Genomic DNA, 23,528 nt, shown 5'->3' with positions numbered 1-23,528 from the left:
GTCTCCTAATAGAAAATATTAAATCCATGTGATTTATATCTAGTTGTGACATTTAAGCACATTTTTCCTCATAATTGACAATAGGTATCTAATTATTTATTTTGCCAAGAGTTTTACTTATTGTAAAATGATATATATTTAATTTTCAAGTATTTAAAATCTTGGGGATGTGTAAATGGGAAGGGAAAATGATTTTTATAACTTCTCAGGAGTTCTTTGTAGGTGTTACTGAATGCAAGTTACATGGTGTAACTCACAGTTGTCAAAAAGAGCCAAAAAAAACCACTATTTTTGCCTTCTCAAAACAATTACCTTATCTGGCTTTGAAATCTTCCTACTTCCCTCCTGAAGTGGCCTTCTCCAATAGCTTAGCATAAAAATTAGATCCAATGCTAACAGAATATCCTCCAATAATAGATATTTCCAACTTTGGCGGGGGGCGGGGGGATTTCTTTGAGCACATATGTATGTTTGTGTGCATGCATGTGTGAGTATGTGTGTGTGAGCTTGTCATTGCTAGAGTGGCCATGGGAGAAAAGTGAATCTCCCTAGAGCCAACTTAGAAGTTAACAGGAACAATATGACAACCACAAGGTCATCCAGAGTTCTCAAAAGTGATGTCAAAAGATGATGAGGTGTTAAGTACATTTTGTAAGCCATGAAAATCCAGGACACAATCAGCAAGAAATGAAGTTTGCTCTGAATACGACAGACAAATGAGTATATTGATACAATTTTCATTAACTATTCCTTTGCTTGCAATCTCAATCAAATGCTCTTTATCCTTCAGCAGAATTTACTATTACCAAACATGAACATAACAACCTACATTAGTCTTATGTTGAGATCTGGGAGATCAAAATTCTGCAAACTTTCCTTTCAACGTTTCATTTAAAAAATTCTTGGAAATGAATTTAGCATAGTTAAAAAGTGAGAAGTCATGCTTCAAATCCCAAACTATATTTTTCCTGTCAAATATTGCTCTCTGTAAATTGTATCACCAAACCCCAGCAGAAACTTACCCTTCAACTTGAGGTCAACATTATGTCTCAGCCAAGGATAAACCCCATAGCTTGGCATATCTTCGGGAATTGGATTATCGCTTATCCAGCCATCACAAGCGAACCGGAAGAAATTATCACAAGGATCCACAGACAGATTTACTTTACTTAAGATAGCAGCAGCTATTTAGAAAGAAAATCATAGGATTAATGATAAGCACTGAATGTTGTGTACTGTTCTTTTCCAAATTAAACAACGATTTCATATCAACCAGTTTCCAAGCCTTGGCATTTATATTTCCCCTTAAAAAAACTCTCTGAATCTACCTCACTATATGAAATGACTACATTCAAAGTGAATGGACAGGCTGGGTGCAGTGGCTCACGTCTGTAATCCCAGCACTTTGGGAGGCCGAGGCAGGTGGACCACCTGACATCGGGAGTTTGAGATCAGTCTGGCCAACATGGTGAAATCCCATCTCTACTAAAAATACAAAAATTAGCCAGATATGGTGGTGCATGCCTGTAATCCCAGCTACTCGGAGGCTGAGGCAGGAGAATTGCTTAAACTCAGGAGGCAGAGTTTGCAGTGAGCCAAGATCGCACCACTGCAGTCCAGCCTGGGGTGACAAAGTGAAACGGTCTCTCAAAAAAAAAAAAAAAAAAAAAAAAAAAGTGAATGGATAAAAGTTTGGTGGTATTATCACTACCGGCTTTTGCAGGATCATCCCTAACATCTGTGGGGTATGGGACAGGAATACAAATAGAGTGTGTGGTCAATTATTTGCAAAGATAACTGTGACTCTTTCTTCTATCCTGCTTGTCCTTCTGCAAAGTGACCTTGCTGCTCTTCCCATCAAGTGGTAGAGTCTATTTCCCCTGCCTTGAATTTGGACTGACCTTGTCACTTGCTTTGACCAACAGAATTGGCAGAAGTAACTTTCTGTGAGTTTCAAAGCTAAGCCTTAAGAGGCCTTGCACCTTCCATATTAACTCCCTTTGAATGGAGCCCTTTAGCTGCCCTTTGAAGCAGCCTCCTGGAGGACAAGAGGCTACATAGAGAAGAACCAAGCCAGCACAACTGCCAGACGTTGACTGAGGCCATGATTCACCTTCCAGTCCAGGCGCCCCTCTAGCTGAATGCAGCTGCACAAATGAGCCTAGGCAAAAATCAGCAGAGAAACCATCCACCAAACACACAAACTCATGAGAAATAGCAAAGGATTTTTGTTCCAGGCCTCTATAGTTTGGGTGGTTTGCCTCACAGTGAAGGCTAATGGAAACAGAAGTCCATATGTCATCTAGCTAAATATTTAAAAATTATGTTTACAATATACTTTCAAATTCTTGAGCTCCTTGATATTCAGTGTAGCTCTCAGAGAAATAAAGCCCCAGAAGAGACCCACACAGATCCTGGAAGGGAGCTTGGGGCCATCGAGCGGGGAATTCTGGGGTGTAGAAGGAAAGGGCTGCCTACTTGGCTCCACAGACGCCTTGATTGGAGGAGAGGCATGGCCAGAGGAGGGCCAAAGTAGGGTGTTCTAAATGAGGGACCCAGGTCTAGCGGTAGAACTGAGTATGTGTATAAGTTAACAGAAAGACACAATAGACTGATCTACCTTTTTTTTTTTCCTCTTTCATAAGCCCATACACAATTACATATAGAAGACAGCCCATAGGTAGGAGATGTGTGCATAAATACGTAACCATGAGCTTTAAAAGAAAACCCTTCATTACAAAATGAGAAGTTTCCAAAATTCCCAATATTGAACTCCAACGCCCTTCCAACTGCCATACAATTGCTGGCTACCACTCTAGCACAAAGATATGTACCAACTGACTTTTTAAAAACTAGCCAATATTTTAATGACATTGGAAAGATGACATTCTGGGCAATTTTCATACTTTAAATAATGCCAGAATATATTTTTGTTTGAAGTAATGAAAACCCAATGAGATTTCAGCTAAATATGAATGAACTGCCCCAAAAAAGTACAATCTGTGTAAATTTTGATACATATCTTACAGTTTGGTTACATGTGTGGTTCCTTCAGGTTTAAAAATAAGGCTAGATATTTCTCCAGCCTAGTTTTCTACAAAAATTTCAAACAGCCTTTTGTCTTCAATGAAGTGAATAATATAAAAACATTCTAATTTCTATAGGCCCTCAAAATCCCCACCATTTTCAAACCTCCCCCAACAACACAAAAGAAAAAAAAAAAAAAAAAACAACTAGCCAAAAATAGGTTTAGAGGCCAAACACTGTGGCTCATGCCAGTAATCCCAGCATTTTGGGAGTCTGAGGTGGGCATATCGCTTGAGCCCAGGAGTTGGAGACCAACCTGGGCAACATGGCAAAACTCCGTCTCTACAAAAAAAAAAAAAAAAAAAGACTCGGAAGTTTGATAAATTTCAAATTGGCTTAACATTTTCATGCTTCAGAACTAGCATCAGTTGTCTTTAATTACATTTTCACTTACTGCTACTATTTTATCATTAATATTTAATGTGCAAATGTGCTAGGACATAACAAAATCTTTCTTTTGGTTGGTATTTATACATATATATTTATATATACAGTTACTGTATGCAGCCACAGAATGAATCTGCTATGTGACACCTCAGAGACATGGATCACACGTCTCAGTCCCATACAACATTTACAGTTACACAGAGGAGCCCTCACACGCATTTTTATCCACATACGTACACTGTTTTCCGGCCTCCTTCTCAAATTTTCCCTGCCCCCAACCCTCAAATGTATCCTCTCCATCTCGCCAGTATTCTTGCAGGTACCTAGAAAAACTGCAAGGTCAGCTCTGACCTTGGCCCTGATACAAAAGTTGGGGAATACATCACTCACATTGAATTTGGAAAGAAGCCTGCTGAGTGAGAAAACTCTAGCTTCAGCCTCCCAATCCATCATTCACAACTCACAGCGGGGCACAGGGCTGCACTTTCTGCAGGGGAACTGTGACTTCAAATTGCAAGGGACCATAGTTGTCAAGACACCGAAACGCATTTCCCCCTACTCAGCTCCGTGGAGAAAACCCAGAGTCTTGTTTTAATAAAAGAAATATGATGATGAAGGAAATCTGTGAAAGCTCAGGCTGCGTACTCTTCCAAGTCATTGTATATAAGGTTAATTGTCACACAGTCTCCAGCTGGTGTTTATGTGGTAGAGGTGGAGGCATCCTAAATACCAGCCTCTGTCTTTAGATTTAATCAAGGATGAAGGGAGAGAGTAGTAATAATAATAATTAACAATAATAAAATCACCAATATTGAGTATTTCCTTTTTGCCAGGAACTACGCTAAGCCCTTTTTAAGCAATATGATATCATGGCAAACTCTAGAGCCAGACCACTTGTGTTTGAATGACAGAAACACTATGCAGCAGCTAAGACACCTTAGGCAGGTGATTTAACCTGCGTCTTAGTTTCCTCACCTGAAAATGGGGATAATAATAGCACCCCATAGAATCATGATGCAAATTAAATATATGTAAAGTGCTTAGAATAGTGTTGGGCACATTACCGTATAAATGCAGGATGCCCGGTAAAGTTTGAATTTCTGATAAACAACCACTTTTTAGAATAAGTGTGTACCAAATGTTCCATGGGACATACACCAAAAAAAGTAGTCATTGTATATCTGCAGTTCAAATTTCACTGAGCATCCTGTATGTATGTATGTATTCAGCTAAATCTGGGAACTATAATTCTACAATCACTTATCTGAAACTCTTGAGGCTAGATATGTTTCAGAGCTCATAGATTTTTCAGATTTTAGAAAAAAAATACATTGCATATAACCACCGATCATGTAATACTCAGCAATGGCTGGAGTGGCAGGCCTGAAGCAAGTGCATTAATATTTCCATAGGGAAACATATGCATATTCTTATAAGTAGGATAAATGAAATCTGAAGCAGCCTCACATGAGTTAAGATCCAATTTTGCCATCACAGGAATTGAGATCAGGCCCCCATCTTGCCAACTGAGGGTTACAATGTTTTCTGGGTTTGGGGTTCAGAATTAGCATTGTGAACCTAGATTACTGCTACTACCATTATTATTTTCTTTTTCTTTTTTTAATTTTTTGGGTTTTTTTGAGACGGAGTCTTACTATGTTGCCCAGGCTGAACTGCAGCCTCCCCCTTAGGGCTGAAGTGCAGATTCAACCTGCAATCTCCGCTCACTGCAACCTCCACCTCCCAGGTTCAAGTGATTCTCCTGCCTCGGCCTCCCAGGTAGCTGGGGTTACATGCGTGTGCCACCACGCCTGGCTAATTTTTGTATTTTTAGTAGACAAGGGGTTTCACCATGTTGGCCATACTGGTCTTGAACTCCTGGCCTGAAGTCATCTGTCTGCCTCAGCATCCCAAAGTGCGGGGGTGGCAGGCGGGAGCCACCGGGCCCAGTCTATTATTATTTTCTTTTATTCTCACAACTAGTATAAGTAAAAACTGTTATTCCCATTTTACACGTGGTGAGACTGAGGCTTAGGGTGGCTATATATTTAGCCCAGGATCATGTGGCTTGTAAATAGCTAGATCATGCTTCACACCCAGTCACTCTGTCTGCCCTTATCTGCGATCATGAGCATGCATGCCCTTTCCTTGTTTCTTTGCATTCTTCGTACAGCTCTTGTTTTGAAAGAGGGATTAAAATAAGAGGACACAGAGAAGAGGAGAGTTAAGGAGAGGAGGCATCTCAGAAATGGTTGGCACCTGCTCAGAAATGGTCCAGAAGGCGATCAAACACTCTAGTCTTCTGAACTTTCAGCACGCACGCCCACACACGCACAGCCTCTTGTTTAAGGCCCTGGCTTGGCCGCAATTCTCCTGTCATGTGTCCTCAACAGCTGTTCTGCAGACCCCTGGGCACACTGAGGCTCATGCTACACTAAAGAGAACTGTGTCTTTGGTGAGCCTTTCACTACAGAAACAGCAAAATCAGTATATATTTTTTCAACATTAGAAAGCCATTTGCCAATGTGAAAATTAAAAACAGGACAGCAAGGCAAAACACACTAGCTGGCAGGAGGCTGTTAAGTTTTACACTTGCATTATTATGATGTATAATACAGAACGAAAACTCACAAAATAAGTGGCCTTCCATACAAAAAATGTGTTCTAAACTCAAGTTGAAAATTTATGAGCTCAAAAATTCCCATTTCACACATCTGCAAGAACCCTACCACAGCCAAAGCACCGGGTAACATAAACTCTAAAACCTGTCCTGATAGTTCCTCCTGCTCTCTCACCCTACTCCATGACATCCTCTCGCCACTGGAGAAAACCCCAGGTCAATTACTCAAGCCTGGAGCAGGAAAGGGCCTGGGAGTTCCCAGATCGTTCCAGGGCCAAAAAGAGTTGCCTGTCATGGCCCCATATCACCAAGGAAAAGATGGAAAGGAGCCAGACATGGACACGAAGTCCAGTTCTGCTACTAACTCAGGATGAGACCCTGAGCAGTTATTTAGCCTCCAGAAGCCTCCATGTCCTCATCTGGAAGTGAGGATGGTGATAGCACCAACTTCAACGGGGATCTTTTGAAGGTTTTATGAGATGGTGCCTGTAAGTCACTCAACACACAGCCTGGTTAAAACAGATATATTGATCATTTAAGAATGGAACAAAAAAAAGAACTCTACTAACACAATTATCTAAGCCACTACCTTTGTATAAGGTCTCAGAGTTTACAAACTCTTTCACCTAAGTGTTTCCCATCTCAACAAACACCACTGCCCAACCATCACCAAAAATCTAAGCATCACCCACAACTGTCTGCTTTTGTTCACAGCCCAAATCGAATCCTTCAATAGGCCCTCTACCTCCTAATCCTTCCCCCATTCTCCCTCTCCATCTCTTGAATTCAAGGCAGCATTGCCTCTCACCTGGCATACGGAAATAAACCTACCGGAGTCACCTTCTTCTATTCTTGTTCCCTATGGTCTCTTCTCCATCAGGAAAGACTCCCGCTAATGGAGCCCTCCACCGAGACATCTTTTGAAATGCTCATAAGATGTACTCTCTTTCATAAAAGCCTCCAGAGGCTTCTGAGTGTACTTAAAGAAAGCCCAAACTCCCTGGCACTTAGCCCCCGCCATTGACTCCTCATCGCTTGCACCTCACCTAGCAAAAGCTCCTCCCGTTCCTCAAGTCCACGCTTCTATCCACCCTTTGCCCCATCTGTTCCCCGCACCTGGAAAGCCCTTGCCTCAGTCTTCACACAGCATTTCCCTCCTCAGCATTCAAAGGTCACCTTCAAGGTCATGTCCTCAGGCTTTTCAATCTAGCCATCCTGTCACTTGCTATCACATTGTTCTATGTGTTAAATTTTCTCTGTAACGTGTTCCACTGACTGATATTTCTCTTTCTTTCTTTCTTTTAGAGACGGGGTCTCACTAATTTGCCCAGGCTGGCCTCCAACTCCAGGGCTCAAGCCTCAGCCTCCCAAGTGGCTGGAATTAAAGGCGTGTATCACCATGCCCAGTTTCATAATTTTCTTCTTGTATTAATTGCCGTATTGTCTTTCTTCCCATACCTGGTTCACTGCTCTATTTCCAAAACCTAACTCAGTACCTGATGTGCAACAAATATTTGGTGAATTTGTTCATTAACCTCTTAAGGCCAAGAGGAAAGTTAAAGGGCCACATGCTTAACTTGTTTGATGACTTTCCTTTTGAAAAAAGTGTCCCTGCCCACTTAAAGAATGAGGGTGAGGGCTGGAATCTGGCTCCCTCAAATCTAGGCCCTAACACTGATTTAGGAGGGAAATCTAATAGCTGTGTGTGGGACCCCCAGGTATCCCTCCTCCTCCCGCCCCGCCGCTTTCGGTGTGCTAACCAAAAATGACAGAATACCCTGATCACTCTGTGACCCAGCCAGTGGCCGGTTTGTTTTGTTTTGTTTTGTCTTTGAGATAGACGTTCCCTCTGTCACCCAGGCTGAAGTGCAATGGTACGATCTCAGCTCACTGCAGCCTCCGCCTCCTGGGCTCAAACAATTCTCATGCCTCAGCCTCCCAAGTAGCTGAGATTACAGGCATGAGCCACCATGCCCGGCTAATTCCAGCTGCAGGTTTTTCCCAGCAGGCTTAGGCCCAAACTGGACCCTTGGACATTCCCAGGCACTGATAAAGGTATCGAGGTTGATGCACAAAACACTGAAAGAAACCAGTACTGGCTCTGAGCCAAATTCCTTAAACCGTCATATAGTCTCCACACCCTAATACCCTAAGTAGAACACCCCTTTTCTCTCACTGTCTTGAGGATACACTGCAGCACTTTCAACATAAGCTGCACTAATAAATGCTTTGGACTGACCGGCTGCCCTGGCATCTATTGAGTGCTTCTTTCTTTGGAATCCCAACTGGCCCCATCTCGGGATGGGGTACTCCCTCATGGGAACTTCCCTGTCGCTGCTTTTGGGGCGACTCCAGACATGAGTTCAATGGGATAAGACACTGTGGCAAAACTGCGGCAACTTTAAGTGTCATCTTCACCTTGGGATACCCACTGATACACAGCCTGGTCACCTCAAGAGAAGTTTGACTTGCAACGTGTGACACAAAAAAGGATCCCAGCCAGGCACAGTGGCTCTCACCTGTAATCCTAGCACTTTGGGAGGCCAAGGCGGGTGGATCACTTGAGGTCAGGAGTTCGAGACCAGCATGGCCAACATGGTGAAACTCCATCTCTACTACAAATACAAAAATTAGCCGGGCGTGGTGGTGGGCACCTGTAATCTCAGCTACTAGGGAGGCTGAGGCAGGAGAATCACTTGAGCCCAGGAAGTGGAGGATGCAGTGAGCTGAGGTCGCGCTAGCCTGGGCGACAGAGCAAGACTCCGTCTCAGTTTAAAAAAAAGAAAAAAAGGATTCCCGCTGGCAATGGAAGCATGGATTTATTTACAAAGGAGCCTTGCTTGGAGGCAGGCAAGTCAGACCCACAGACCAGAAAATATGCAACTGCTTAAGCTAAAGAGGAATCTATAGCCAGCGGAGCCATAGGAAGACCAATGTTCTCTGCCTGTGGGTCTTAAGAGAGGCCATTCAGCCTTCCAAGCCCCTTTCCTGATTCCCTTGCAACAACGCTTAGAACACCACAGCTGTTTTTTGCAAGGAAAAAGAAAACAGGAAACCTAAGATCCACTATTTCGCACCAAAACTTGAAAATAAACTTAAAATTTCTTCAAAATTGCATTTAGTACTTGGTAAACCTCAAGCAAACAGAATACTAAAAATACCACCTGTCTTCTCTTCCACTTCCCAAGGTACCATAATTATAACTTGACACAGGATGGAAAACTGTGACTTACCAGCTTCGATGCATTCTGGCTTCAGGCAGTACTCCTGTTTAGCTTGGAGACTTAAGAGACCTTGACTCACTGAAAAAACAGACCAAAATAAATGACTGACTTGTAGCAGACCACCATCCGGTAAACCACCCTCGGAAACATATGCAACACATTTGATATCAGTTCATCCTTCTCAGTGTTGACACGGTATTCCAAAACCCAGTTGGTTCAATGTCACGAAACCAGACTCTAGTTGCTAGCTACATAACCTTGGTAAGACTCTTGGTTGCTTTGAAACTCAGTTCTCTCATATGTAAGATAAGTAAGTATAACTAGACCAGAGCTCCTAAGAGTGTGGTCTCTAAAGCAGCAGCAGCTGTTGCTGCTGCACCTGGGAGCTTGTTAGAAAGTCACTCCAGATCTTGACTCAGAAAACCTGGGGGTGGGGCCCAGCCATCTGCAGTTTAACAAGCCCCCCAGGTGATTCCGATACATGCTCAAATATGAGCACCACTGGGCGAGATACTCTCTAAAGTCGTTTCAACCTCCAATTATCAGTGGTTTAAGTCTCATACTTTCACTCTATTGGTTATAACTCCATGCCCATGTTCAAGATGGGAAAATTGAAACTTAAACTATGTCATTTGGAGGCAATCAGAGTGGAAATAGAAAGCTAGCATGTATGGCTTTTAGAGTTCTGGATCTTATCTAAACCATCCATACAGATATGGACCAAAAAAGGAGTAGGGGTAAAGAATATACTGAACATATCTCAATCACCTATTAGTAGCAACAGTCATTTTCCGCCTGCCCTGAACCCCACAAACCCTCCGCCCACCAGGCCCAGCTTAGCTACCAGACATTTGCAACTCTGTGGAACAAGCTTCCAGCTATTTCCTCCTTTCCCTCCTTCCAAAAAAAAAAAAAAAAAAAAAAGTCTGAAATTGAAATGGCTTTTCACCAATGGCTTAATGTCCCCATCTGGCTGGCAACATTATCTAAATAGGTTTCTGCAGAAGTACAGAAGGGTGCCCATTTGTCAACCCCAGGTAGCACCTGGGCATTAGCAGATGTGAGTTTAAGATTTCAAAAATATTTGTGGTAGCTGAGGAAATTCTGGGGAATTCATTCTTGCTGTGCTCTGTGAGCAGAAACAATGAATCATTTGGAGATGTGGCCATGGGGAGAGGGATGGTGGGAGGTGAATGGGGACGAAGGCCCTCTGTGGAAGGATCAGAAAGCTCGGCTGTGCCTATATTTCTGCTAGAGATGGAAGACCTATAGATTACTAGCCAGTGTGGCAAGTTTTTGTAAATGGAGCCTTCTTTTCCTTTGTTTTTTTCTCTGCTGCCATCTTCCAAGCAGCCTCTTTGCATTGTGTTACATTATAGATTCAAGAAAACTGCCTAGGAAACATCTCAGTCCTATTTTTTTTTTTTTGGAGACGAGTCTCGCTCTGCCGCCCAGGCTGGAGTGCAGTGGCGCGAGCTCAGCTCACTGCAAGCTCCGCCTCCCAGGTTCACACCATCCTCCTGCCTCAGCCACCTAAGTAGCTGGGACTACAGGCACCTGCCACCAGGCCCGGCTAATTTTTTGTATTTTTAGTAGAGACGGGGTTTCACCATGTTAGCCAGGATGGTCTCGATCTCCTGACTTCGTGATCCGCCCACCTCAGCCTCCCAAAGTGCTGGGATTACAGGCGTGAGCCACTGTGCCCAGTCCATCTCAGTCCTATTTTTAAGAAAATAAGTTTCTTAGCAAAAAGATATGTTTTGATTTCTGTATAAAGCAAAAAAAAAAAGGTAAAAAAATATATATGGGCAGCATAAAGATTAGTGTGCAATATTCCACTATGCCTGGGTGGTAGAACCTCAGGGGGAATTTTCCCCAACAGTCAATTTTTATATGTTCATCTAATTTTCTTTAGTGAGCATGTGTTCTTTTTTTATAATGCAAAAATAAGCTTTATTGTAAATAATAATAATATTTTTATAATTCTGGACAATATCTTCTTGATCTTAGCCTTATTTTAAAAAACAAAAGAGCTAATAAAATCATTAAAGATTTATTCCTTTCATGAGAAATAATTCTTGACCCAAAACCTTGAAGAAGTAAAATCAGGTATCTTTATCTAATGATGAGTAGAAGGAAGGTTTTAAATATAACTAATTAGGCCGGGCACAGTGGCTCAGGCCTGTAATCCCAGCACTTTGGGTGACCGAGGTGGGCGGATCACCTGAGGTCAGGAGTTTGAGACCAGCCTGGCCAACATGGTGAAACCCCATCTCTACTGAAAATAAAAAAATTAGCTGGGCGTGGTGGTGCGTGCCTGTAATCCCAGCTACTCAGGAGGCTGAGGCGGGAGAGTTGCTTGAACTCAGGAGGTGGAGGTTGTAGTGTGCCAAGATCGTACCACTGCACTCCAGCCTGGGTGACTCCAGAGTGAGACTCAGTTTCAAAATATATATATGTGTGTGTGTGTGTGTGTGTGTGTATGTGTGTGTGTAAATAATTAATTGGGACACTGACAGACCCAACCCCTCAAGGAAGAGCATTATCTCCATGGATGGGGTTATTTTAAAATCCTCCAAATAAATGAGGATCAACAAGCCCAGATAATGTGAAGGTGTAAGTGAATGAAATAGAGACAATAAAGAAAATATTTTTAATATAAAAATTAAGATGTTACTTTTGAATGGTTGGGAGCTTTGAAAAATACCTGTAAATAGCAGTTTGGTTTCTCATTGTAGATTTCTCTGTAACCAGAGGAAATGTCCTCAGGATGCAGTGGAGTCATCCACAGATCAAGAGCATAAGAATGGCCAGAAAGCAGGGGTCAGCACACTATGGCCCGTAGGCCAAATCCACTGCCTGTTTCTGTACAGCCCATGAGCTATGAATTTTTAACATTTTTTTCATGGTTGGGAAAAATAAAAAGAAAAATAATATTTCATGACATATGAAAAGTATATAAAATTCCAATTTCAGTGTCTAGAAATCAGATTTCCTTGGCACACAGCCATGCCCATTTGTGTACATATTGTCCGTGGCTGCTTTTGTGCAACAACAACAGAATTGAGTAGTTGCAAGAGGCCGTATGGCCCACAGAGTCGAACATATTTACTATCTGGCCCTTGACAGAAAAAGTTTGCGGGCCAGTGCATCTGAGAAACAGATTGTGGGGAGGAAAGAGAGGGAAAGAGAAGAAGAAAGGACACTTGGAAATAAATAAAGTGGTTACAGGCATATATGTTTTCCATTCCGGTGCCCTGTAGCTTCTCTGAAGCCACCGCAAGGCCACTGGCAATCACTCTTACTATAGAAGCACTAAGGTTTCGAGGAAAGATTATCCCGGAGCCTCAGATACAAAGACGAGGTAAGAAGGGATGCTAGAAATTGCAGGCATGTAAGTGAATGTGGACAGGCAGAGAAATATACCGCAAAGTCAACCAGGAAGCCCCCTGAAGAGAAGACGACCCTAACTAGAATATTGTCATGAAGAGCATTGCCGGGCAGGTCCCTGGAGCTTGTCAGACAAGCGCTTTGCCTGGGTGCAGAGTGGAGGTGGGTGGCAGAGTTGAGGAGAGGGATGGGGAGAGGGGGTAAGGGGGTGATTCTAAAATAGTGCAGAAATATTTAACAAAAAGAAGTATCCCTGAATGTATACATCCAAATAGATGTGGTCACCTGAAGCAATGCTTCTCAAACCTGTATTTGCGAACAATCCCCTGGGGGTCTTGTGAAAATGCAGATTGTGGATCAGCGGGTCTGGGGTGGAGCTCAAGCTCTCCAGTGATGCTGATGCTGCTGGTCCACAGACCCCATTTTGAGAAGCAAAGTTGTAGAGGCCACAGCCTTAGTTTGCCCTTATTCTCTAACATCATTTGAGCTCCTCTTAGAAAGTCAAGGTGAGAGCCAGGTTATTGGGCACGCAGGAAAGTTCTCTTTCATATGTTATGCAGGCCTCCTTATCCGTAATACTAGTGTCTGGCTTGATGAATTTTACTTTGCTCTAAGAACATCGACACTGTTTCCTAAGAAGAATTTTCTCTGAAAGAACAAAGATTTGCTGCCATGGAGAATCTTTCAACGGATATGCCACGGCCTCAGGATGTAATCATAAAAGTAGAGCTTTGTAAAAGTTTCATGCAGTGGTAATATCATTAAAAAGAGTACGTATTTTTACATAAACAATAATTATTTGGATTTTTAAGTTTGGGAGCATTTGCAAAACCTAACCTCGCAGTCACGTTCCACATAGCATGTAGCCCATAGAATTTTCCCTCTCATTTTGAATTTCAGCAGAGGACACTTATCTGAATCCGAAGTACTGAGAAATCTCACAAGAGTTTTCAAGAGCCACAGATTCAGTTGCAGGAGTAGGAGATTTAGCTTTACCAGAAAGCAATAAACCCATCTAATTTCCTAAATCTTCAGCCACAGAAAACAGGGAAAGATGGTTTGCTCATTTTAGCAGAGTTTTCAACCACACAACCCTACCTCTTTTAATTACTGGTTTACCCCTGCCAAAATAAACATGGCCTCCTGCATCCTGTATATGCCAAGGAAGGTTTCCAGGTTTGCTACATTTCAAACTGCACCTAGAATCTCCTCATTCCTACATAACGTTCAAGCTAATGAAGTATTACGGGTTGTATGAGAAAAATTAAAATGGTAATAGTCAAGGGTTCAGCAAGCCTAGAATTTTAGAAAATCCTTCACTGCTTTCCAAGATATTTGATTCTTTTTCATAGGAATACACTTCTATCATCCTATATACTCTCTGGGCACATCATTCTCACCAAGAGTCATTAAAATAACCGAATCACAATATCTTTCAAATCCTGGGGGAAAAACCTCTGTTTTCCTTCATATTAATTTGTAAAGCAAATTGCATCTCAGCAGAGTCACTGGATAAGAAAGGAATTGAAGAATATCATTAAAAGTACACTTTAAAGGACTGATTTGTGTTTTGTGAATTAAATTTCATGATTCGTTCAAGCAAACATTAATAAAAGTCAAATGGAAAGACACTCCAGCATGATTTTCATCACAATGTAAAGTCTTTCCTCAAAATATAAATGAAACTATGTGACTATGAATTCATAAACACTTATTTTGCTAAATGTACCACATAAAAATTTTTCCGCCCAATGCAACAGAATCAGCCAGCTACTCGAAGCCACTTACACCCACTTTGCCTTCTGGACTATACATTTGGTACTTGGGTGTATTTATTTATTTGGGCTCCTTAAAAAAGGCTTCTTTATCATTTGCATATTTGATAGAAACTAAAGATGCACCACCTACGAACGCAGGCAAACAGCCCTATACCTGTGTTATGACAAGTTTTGCTACAATAAAGCGCAAGGAAACTTCTCGACACACACCCAGTTCCCCCAGCTTCCTGCACTCCACTTACCTAGAAACAAGATCGTGCCCAGAACTAGGGTGCCACCGACAAACACAACCAGGGCAATTCGAGTGCCTCTGTTGGCCTTCTTTCCAGTCTCCACGCTGCTCCCTGTTTCTGCTTCCATCAGAAGGGCCGTAGAGAGCACACGAGAGGAAAGTCACTTTTCGTGGTTTGGTGGCTGGTCTCAAGAGCGAGGCGTTGACATCCAAGGCTCTCTTGCTCTTCTACTAATGGACAGCTTAAAAAACTCCCGTCAGGAAATCTCCCCTCGCCACACTTTCTCAAATAATTCTTCACAAATGAAAATTATAAAAACCAAAATATTGGTTGCCTTGGCTTTCCCCCTGACTAGACAAAACAAACAACGTTGCTTTATCTTGGTGCTCTCCCTCAGCAAACTCTCTCTCAACCGATTGTTTGGCAGGCTTTTCTCTCAAGCGTTCCGAGTATACATGTTTTACTATGTTGCTGAACAGATGTTTTAGCTATTTAAATGTATAGTCACTTGGGGAGGAAAAAACAATTGTTTTATCAAAACTGGATTCTCGTGAAACTCCCCCAAATCATGATAAGTTAGGTGCCCAGGATTCACCGGACCCACTTCAGGTTCTCAATTAATCATATAATTCTGTTGCAAGAATCATTCTGCTTGCCTGAATTGTCTTCATCAAAGATATTCTTTCAGTGTGTGAGTCCCTTTTTAAAGCCTTCTAAGAGTTCCTAGGATATCCTGGAGCATTTTATTTTAGGAACTTTGTGTATGATAGCATGTGCCAAAAATCAGTCATAGTCCAGTGCAGTGCAAAGTAGCAATTAAGACAACCTACAGAGGCTGATGGTTTGAACTGGAACTTTTTCTTAAAGGAAGGAGAAAAAGCACTTCCTCTTTGTGGTACTAAGAATTGAAAAAAAAAAAAAAAACCCACAAAAAAACACAAGTGCGTGAATTAAGTTTATTAGCAACTACAAAAGATATGATGAAAAATTTTTTCCTTGCATGTTTTTGATGAAAAGTGCACCATGTGTTTTGTCTGCCACTCCTACTGAGGCAGCCATTCATTAGGATGTTTTTGTGTTTACATAAAGTGTCCACTTCAGCAGATTCCCCAGGATGAATTAAAAGGCAATTGGTTTCAGGCCGGGCGTGGTGGCCCACGGCTGTAATCTCAGCACTTTGGGAGGCTAAGGCAGGGGGATTGCTTGAGGCCAGGAGTTCGAGACCAGCCTGGCCAACAAGGCCAAACCTTGTTTGTACTAAAAACACAAAAATTAGCCGGGCATGTTGGTGAGCAGCTGTAGTCCCAGCTACTCAGGAGGCAGAGGTGGGAGAATCGCTTGAGCCTGGATGGTGGAGGTTGCAGTGAGCCAGATCTCATCACTGCACTCCAGCCTGGGTGACAGAGACCCTGTCTCAAAAATAAACAAACAAAAAACAAAGGCAGTTGACTTCACTGGAAAGACTGATGAATGACTGGGTCTTTGATTTTTTTATTATGATAATGATTTAAACAATAACAATGTGCTTTCTTCATGGGGAAGGGCAACTGATATTCCAATGCTACCATTGAAATGATATAGATTTTAACATCCAAAGATATAGATATCATTAATTCACAACACAATTACTACCTACCTGCTTTTGTTTTGCTGGAGGTCATAGGGCAGTGGGAGTGGGGGTAGAGAATTCAACTATACCTAGAAACCGGTAGAGCAATTATCTCAATGCAAAACTTGTGCACATGGCTTTAGAGGTGACACAGGAGCTCAGCAGGTGCTGATGAGCTCAGTATAACATGGCCACACATTCATGATCCTGTCTGGCTTGTCTTGGTCAGGGCTTAAGCCCTTAGCATGGAATTCTCTCAAGTTTTGGGGCTTATTCCATACCATACCTTAGTTTCTGCTCATTTCATGTTGCACCAAAGTCAGGGGATCATGTCTTTGTCCAAGTTATGACATCATGGTGTGTTGTAGTTATCCTGTGCTCATTGGTTGTTGATGTTACTTTGTTGCTGTTATTCCATAACACATCTTAGCAGGCCTTTGGCCCCTAGTATGAGATTCTCCCAAGAGTTTTTGGACTTGACTCTAGAATACATCTTAGACCATGAACTCCACAAGGTCAGGAACCATGTTCAATGTTGCAGCTCCAGCATCGACATTTCCTGACCCTTCACAGTGAAAGGGAGAAATAAGGGCAATACAAATCATCCAAGTTAGCCCTAGCCACTAACTCTTAAAAACCAGCTTCAGCCGGGCACGGTGGCTCACGCCTGTAATCCCAGTACTTTGGGAGGCCAAGACGGGTGGATCACACGGTCAGGAGTTCGAGACCAGCCTGGCCAACATGGTGAAACGCCGTCTCTACTAAAAATACAAAAAATAGCTGGGTGTGGTGGCAGGCGCCTGTAATCCCAGCTATTGAGGAGGCTGAGGCAGGAGAATTGCTTGAACCCAGGAGGCGGGTTGCAGTGAGCTGAGATCATGCCACTGAACTCCCGTCTGGGTAGCAGAGCAAGACTCTGTCTCGAAAACAACAACAACAACAACAAAAACAAAACAAAACAAAAAACCAGCTTCAGGGCCAGAAGTGGTGGCTCACACCTGTAATCCCAACACTTTGGGAGGCTAAGGTGGGCAGATCACTCTAAGTCAGGAGTTCGAGATCAGCCTGGCCAATGTGGTGAAACCCCATCTCTACTAAAAATACAAAAAAATGGCCAGGTGTGGTGGTGCGTGACTGTAATCCCAGCTACTCAGGAGGCTGAGGCACAAAAATCGCTTGGACCCGGGAAGTGGAGGTTGCAGTGATCTGAGATGGCGCCACTGCACTCCAGCCTGGGTGACAGAATGAAACTGTGTCTCAAAAAAACCAAAAGGCCAAGGTGGATCACCTGAGGTCAGGAGTTCGAGATCAGCCTGGCCAACATGGTGAAACCCTGACTCTACTAAAAGTTTAAAAATTAGCCGGGCGAGGTCGCAGATGCCTGTAATCCCAGCTACTTGGGAGGCTGAGGCAGGAGAATAGCTGGAACCCAGGAGGCAGAGGTTGCAGTGAGCTGAGATCGCACTACTGCACTCCAGCCTGGGCAACAGAGCAAGACTCCGTCTCAAAACAACAACAACAACAAACAACAAACAACCAGCTTCAGCTTCAGGAACCTCACATGCTAAGCCCTAATTATTCCTTCTAAATGCTCAGCTGACAATGATACTTCATATAGGCATAGAACATTTGCTTTAACCTCATGGTAAATCTACATACTTGATAGCAAAGGTATTTTAACTCCGTTTTACAAATAAGGACACTGAAACCAAGGAATGGCCTCAGGTGGCATGGGAAAATCACAAATGGATAGATGGGAGATGGGATCTTTGCCATACATGGCATGTCTGCAGCTTGACAAAGCTTCCTGTGCACAGCGAGAGGACAGTCACCCAAGCACGACACCAGGACTCACTTCTTTCCTCTTTCCTTCCTCCTCCCAATCTCTTCACAACTTTCAGCGTCCCCACTCACATTGAATAGTGGCCGTGAGTTCCTAGCTGAAGTAGCCTTCACCTGCCTTGAACTTGCAATTCCCCCAGAGGTGAGGGGAATTTGGGGATTCCCCTGAAGTTAGACCTACCCATCACTTACCAACAGGAATTCATTCCTGAACGGTCAACTGCTGAGTGAAATGCCATTAAACCAAAAAATTACTTTCATTAATTGTAATAGGAAAATTATGATGCGTTCTATCCCAAACTAAGATACGCAAACACAGACAGAAAAATGTATTCATTGAACTTAATTGTACATTTTAAAATAACTGAAAGACTGCCATTGGATTGTTCGTAACACAAAGGATAAATGCTTGAGGGGATGGATACCACATTCACCATGATGTGATTGTTTCATATTGCATGCCTGTATTAAAACATCTCATGTACCCACAAATATATACACTTGATACGTACCCACAAACATTAAAAATTAAAATAAGTAATTTTAAAATGTATTACTTGAACAATGAAAACAAGTCTATAAAAGTAATATAGAACTGTTGAAATATTGAAAATAAACATAGTTTGTGTAATGTAATGTAATGAAGCTTTCTTTCATTCACGAAAGGAATAAAGGAAAACTTGAGAGTGGCGGGATCGCCAGAGGAAAGGATGTGGGAGAATCACTCATTATAAGGTACATTGTTCATTCTGTGCCATTTTCTGCATTAATTTTTCAACCTTTTAGGAGATGATGATAATCTTGCCCTCAAAATAAACCACACTTAAAGTAGCACAGAAAAAAAGAAAAGAAAAGAAAAGAAAACCCTTTAGGGCAAAATAAAGAAGTTCAAAGCACAGGGAAATAATAGGTGCTCACAGGACTAAAGCGGGGGTCTGCAAACAAGAGTACGTGGACCAAATTTGGCCCACTGCCTGTTTTTGTAAATAAAGCATTTTATTTTTCAACTTTTTTTTTTTTTTTTTTTTTTTTTTTTTTTTGAGACAGGGCCTCACTTTGTTGCCCAGGCTGGAGTCCACTGGCGCAATCTTGGCCCACTGCAACCTCCACCTCCCGGGTTCAAGCGATTCTCCTTCCTCATCCTCTCGAATAGCTGGGACTACAGGCGGTGCGCCACCACGCCCACCTAATCCTTGTATTTTTAGTAAAGATGGGGTTTTGCCATGTTCCCCAAGCTGGTCTCGAACTCCTGGGTTCAGGTGACCCACCCGCCTTGGCCTCCCAAGTGCTGGGATTACAGGCATGAAACATCATGCCCGGCCTGTAAACAAAGTTTTTATTGGAACAAGGTCACACCTATTTGTAGATTGTGCATAACTGCTTTCATGCTGCAAGAGCAAAGTTAAGTAGTTTTGCAACAGAGACATTTTGGCCTTCAAAGCTTAGAATATTCACTCTCTGGCTCTTGACAGGAAAAGTTTACCAACTTCTGCACTAAAGAGTAGTAAAAGATGCTACCTCTAGCCGGGAGCGGTGGCTCACGCCTGTAATCCCAGCACTTTGGGAGGCCACGGTGGGCGGATCATGAGGTCAGGAGATCATGACCATGGTGAAACCCCATCTCGAGTAAAAATACAAACAGCCGGGTGTAGTGGTGCGTGCCTGTAGTCCCAGCTACTTGGGAGGCTGAGGCAGGAGAATCGCTTGAACTTGGGAGACGGAAGTTGCAGTGAGCCAAGATCACGCCACTGCACCCCAGCCTGGTGACAGAGTAAGACTCTGTCTCAAAAACAAAAAAACAAAACAAAACAAAAGCTACATCTTCACGCCATCTACATGGCACACAAAAGAAAATGTTTATCCACACTTGACCTGTAACTCAAAATTGTTCCATTCGAGAGTCTTTGAATAGAAACTGCTGTGTCAGGGAAACTGGTGAATGTGTCTTTGCCTGAAACTGTAATATTGAAACTATGATTTCAATATTATGATTTAGCATACAATTTAGTGTGTTTGGGAGTGAGAAGTCATTATTCTGGGAAATAAAAGGGGAGGGACGTTATTCTAAAACTTTTTACAACAATTCTAGAGCTGTGAAAATTAGTTAATTGAAAAGTCATTATGCAAGGTAAGTCTGTTAGTAGTCTGCTGTACACCCACCTATTTCAATTAAGAACATTCAGGACTATCTTGGACATTCAGTGGATCAATCGATGAATCAACAGAAGTTTTTTGAGCATTTCTCAGGTGCCTAGCCCTGTGCAAATCCTCGTGAAGCAAGACCAAGAACTCATGCCGGAGGTTCTGGACTGGTCAACAGGGATGAAAATACTGTATAGGAAACCCAACTTGGCCACATAACCCTAAAGCATGCAGGCCTGACCATAAGGGCAGTCAGTGCCCAGAGAAGCAGAAATCCCTGAGCGGTAGATTCGTTGGGAAGACTTCCAGAATGTTTGCGAGAATGGGCAGCTTGCAGGACAAGAGGAAGGCTTCCAGATGCGCCGAGCCCCACCCCAAGAGGGGACTTGCCTGGGCATTTACCACTCTCCCTGCAGGACTCACAGGTACAATGATTTATCCCGAGGTAACGGAATCCAGTAACAACGGCCCAAGCTGCTAATGGGCCGGGATGACAGCTGAAGCCGTCTTTATGCTAGACATGAGTGCATCTGGTCATTATTTGGATGTGCAGGGTCCTCTGTTTCAAGCAGTAAAATCCCAGGTGGGCCATAATTTTAGTGAGAAAGAAGGAAATGATTCAAATTCTGAAAAATGTTTTCATCCATCCATTGGAAGGAGGAGGGAGGAGGGAAGAGGGAAGGGAGGAGAGGGAGAGAAGAGCTATGAAAATAAATAGTGAAAGCTCAGGTCTGGGGATTGTGGTGGGCTCTGTTACTTACTGGCAGGTCCTTCAGACTAGAGGAGTTCAAATCCCAGGCCTTTCACTAATGAGATACATTACTTACATTGTATCTGATCTTTTTAAACATCTTCCTTAGGTAGGTGTCCTTATCTCCTTTTACAGATAAGGAAACTGAAGTTTGAAGCTATTAAGTGATTTGCCAAAGGTCACAGGGCCAGTATTTGTCTTAAGGCCAGAATGGTTTCAAATTCCAACCTCTTGTCTCTCTGCTGTGGTTCTTGATAAGTTTGCTTATCAGGTAATTAGTGAAGGTGGGTGTAGCATCTCAAAGTGACACTTGAGCAGAGGCAGAGTGATAAACTATGCTTCCTTTAATTCTCTTGTTTAAAAGAGTAATTATCAGGTTTTATTTCCTTAACAGGAACAGCAGCCATCATTTAATATGGGAGTGGGGGGACATTTTTCAGTTGAGGAACAAAAATAGCAATACACGAACTATCTCCTGATGTGTTGCTGCTAGTAATTGAACATGAGGAAGGATATATACATCTGAGAGGCTATCTATCCATGTGTTATACTTGCTCATTTCTGAGCCTTAAGGGGGATTTTATCCATTGATTTTTCTCATCTCCTTTCCACACAGCTACTATTTCCTCAGTGCCTGCTCACTTTATGTGTATTATCATCAGTCCTTAGAGCAGTCCTACAATATAGGAATCTTTTGCAGATAAGGACACTGGAGCCAGCTGAGGATAAGTTATATTCCAAAGGTCACATGATGGGTAAATGATAGAGCCCAGTTGGAACTCAAATCTATGTGGCTCCTGTGTTGAAATGTACTTGGACTTTGTTTTAATCTGGTATGGTTAAGATAACAAACGTGGAGACAGCCCTTGAAAAGGGTTTATTACTCACAGTTTCGAAGATGAGAGGGCACGCTGATACAGACAGGAGACAGGGAAATGCTAGGTACAAGAGGGCAGTTCCCTGATAAAGGCCCCACCCTCAAGCATGAAGACCAGAGGCCCCAAGGAGGACAGGCATTTCTATTTTCACGCCCAAAAAGGTGCCTTTTGGTCCACAATATCCCCTAGCCTGGCCCCATATAAACCCTGAGCCCCAAGCTCCAGAAGAACCCCAAGCAAAGAGAGGAGGAGGCAAGCAGACCAGCAGACCAGTGACGGCAGAATGACGCAGCAGAGAGAGAAGAGGAGGGATATCTGGATGCCAAGGGGCGTTCGGCCAGGGGCAGTCAGAGAAGAGAGTAAGACCACCTTCCTACTCCATCCCCCCTTCTGGCTCCCCATCCATCTCACTGAGAGCCACCTCCATCACTCAGTAAAACCCTGCACTCAACCTTCAAGCCCACGTGTGATCCGATTCTTTTGGGACACTGGGCAAGAGCTTGGGATACAGAAGGCTGTCACACTCGCCCCCTGCCCTTGTGATAAGGCAGAGGGTCCACTGAGCTGATTAACACACAAGCCATCTGCAGATGGCAAAGCTAAAGGAACACACTGTAACACATGCCCACTTGGGCTTCGGGAGTCACAAACACCCACCCATAGATGCTGCCGTGGGGCCAGAGCCCAAAAGCGCTCACCCTGGTTCCTGCACCTGCCCATCTGCATGCTCCCCCTCCCATAAGGGGTCTGAAATGCGGGGGCAACCAAACAGGCAAGTCACACCCCTGTCTCATATCCTGCAAGGGGAATCAGGGAACTCTCCCATTTCAATGGCTTGCCACACAGGGCCATATGTGGGAGCATCAGGGAGCAGAAGGAGCAAAGGGAAACCACAGGCACTTTATTGTGGTTTTCAAGGAAAGGAATGGGCAAGGCAGGGTAAGGAGCTGAGCAGGTTTAGGATTGGGTGGATAGCATGAATAATTTCAGCAGGCTCTGGTCTCTAGAGTGGTCTCCAGTGCTCTGGTAACTAGCCCTGGGATGATGTGGGGTGGAGAGGTAGGGGTATAGGGTCCTTCACTGCAGGAGTCTGGTAAAAGGAAGTGGGGGGTATATGAACATGGATTGGTTGATTTGCATATCAAAGGCATGCTCACAGGCAAGTCAGTTACTATCTCTAGGAATTAGCTAACCCTGGGAGGGACAGACCTTCCCTGGGTCTGCAAGGCGCCAAGATGTCAACACATCATAAAATATAGAAAATAAAAAAACATGATTGATACTGCTCCCAAACCCATAATATTAATACCTTTTCCAAAGCACTCCACTGCATAACGATTTTAAAATGTAATAACTATTCATCCAACTAGTGTTTACTTGCTGTATCCTTAAACTGGTCACACTCACCCTACTCGTTGGTTAGACTATTAACCTATAGAAGTTTGTATGCCCTTGATTAATAACACCCTGTTGTTCAAGGATGGCTTACCTAGATGTTTATGAGGACAAGGGGATTAGAGAAGTGGGTCTCAAATTTGAGTGGGCACCAGAATCTCCTGGAGGGCTGGTTAAAACACAAACTGTGGC

The 23,528-nt window shown here is 43.1% G+C and overlaps 1 protein-coding gene across 2 annotated transcripts in view; it reads right to left on the bottom strand.

Annotated features, from left to right (window-relative positions):
* Positions 1-15,529, bottom strand: part of PHEX (phosphate regulating endopeptidase homolog X-linked) — a 224,937-nt gene extending 209,408 nt beyond the window's left edge. For both annotated transcript variants that reach the window (XM_025372572.1, XM_025372573.1), the window contains exons 1-3: positions 14,729-15,529; positions 9,328-9,396; positions 1,023-1,184 (exon numbers count right to left, since the gene is read on the bottom strand). In XM_025372572.1, coding sequence (XP_025228357.1) covers positions 1,023-1,184; positions 9,328-9,396; positions 14,729-14,846 — 349 coding nt within the window. In that variant the 5' untranslated portion in view covers positions 14,847-15,529. The remainder of the gene's footprint in view (positions 1-1,022; positions 1,185-9,327; positions 9,397-14,728) is intronic.
* Positions 15,530-23,528: the final 7,999 nt, after the last annotated feature.

The sequence above is a fragment of the Theropithecus gelada genome, chromosome X (genome assembly GCF_003255815.1).
Source record: "Theropithecus gelada isolate Dixy chromosome X, Tgel_1.0, whole genome shotgun sequence".
NCBI lineage: Eukaryota > Metazoa > Chordata > Mammalia > Primates > Cercopithecidae > Theropithecus > Theropithecus gelada.
This window is presented reverse-complemented; position numbering and strand designations above follow the sequence as displayed.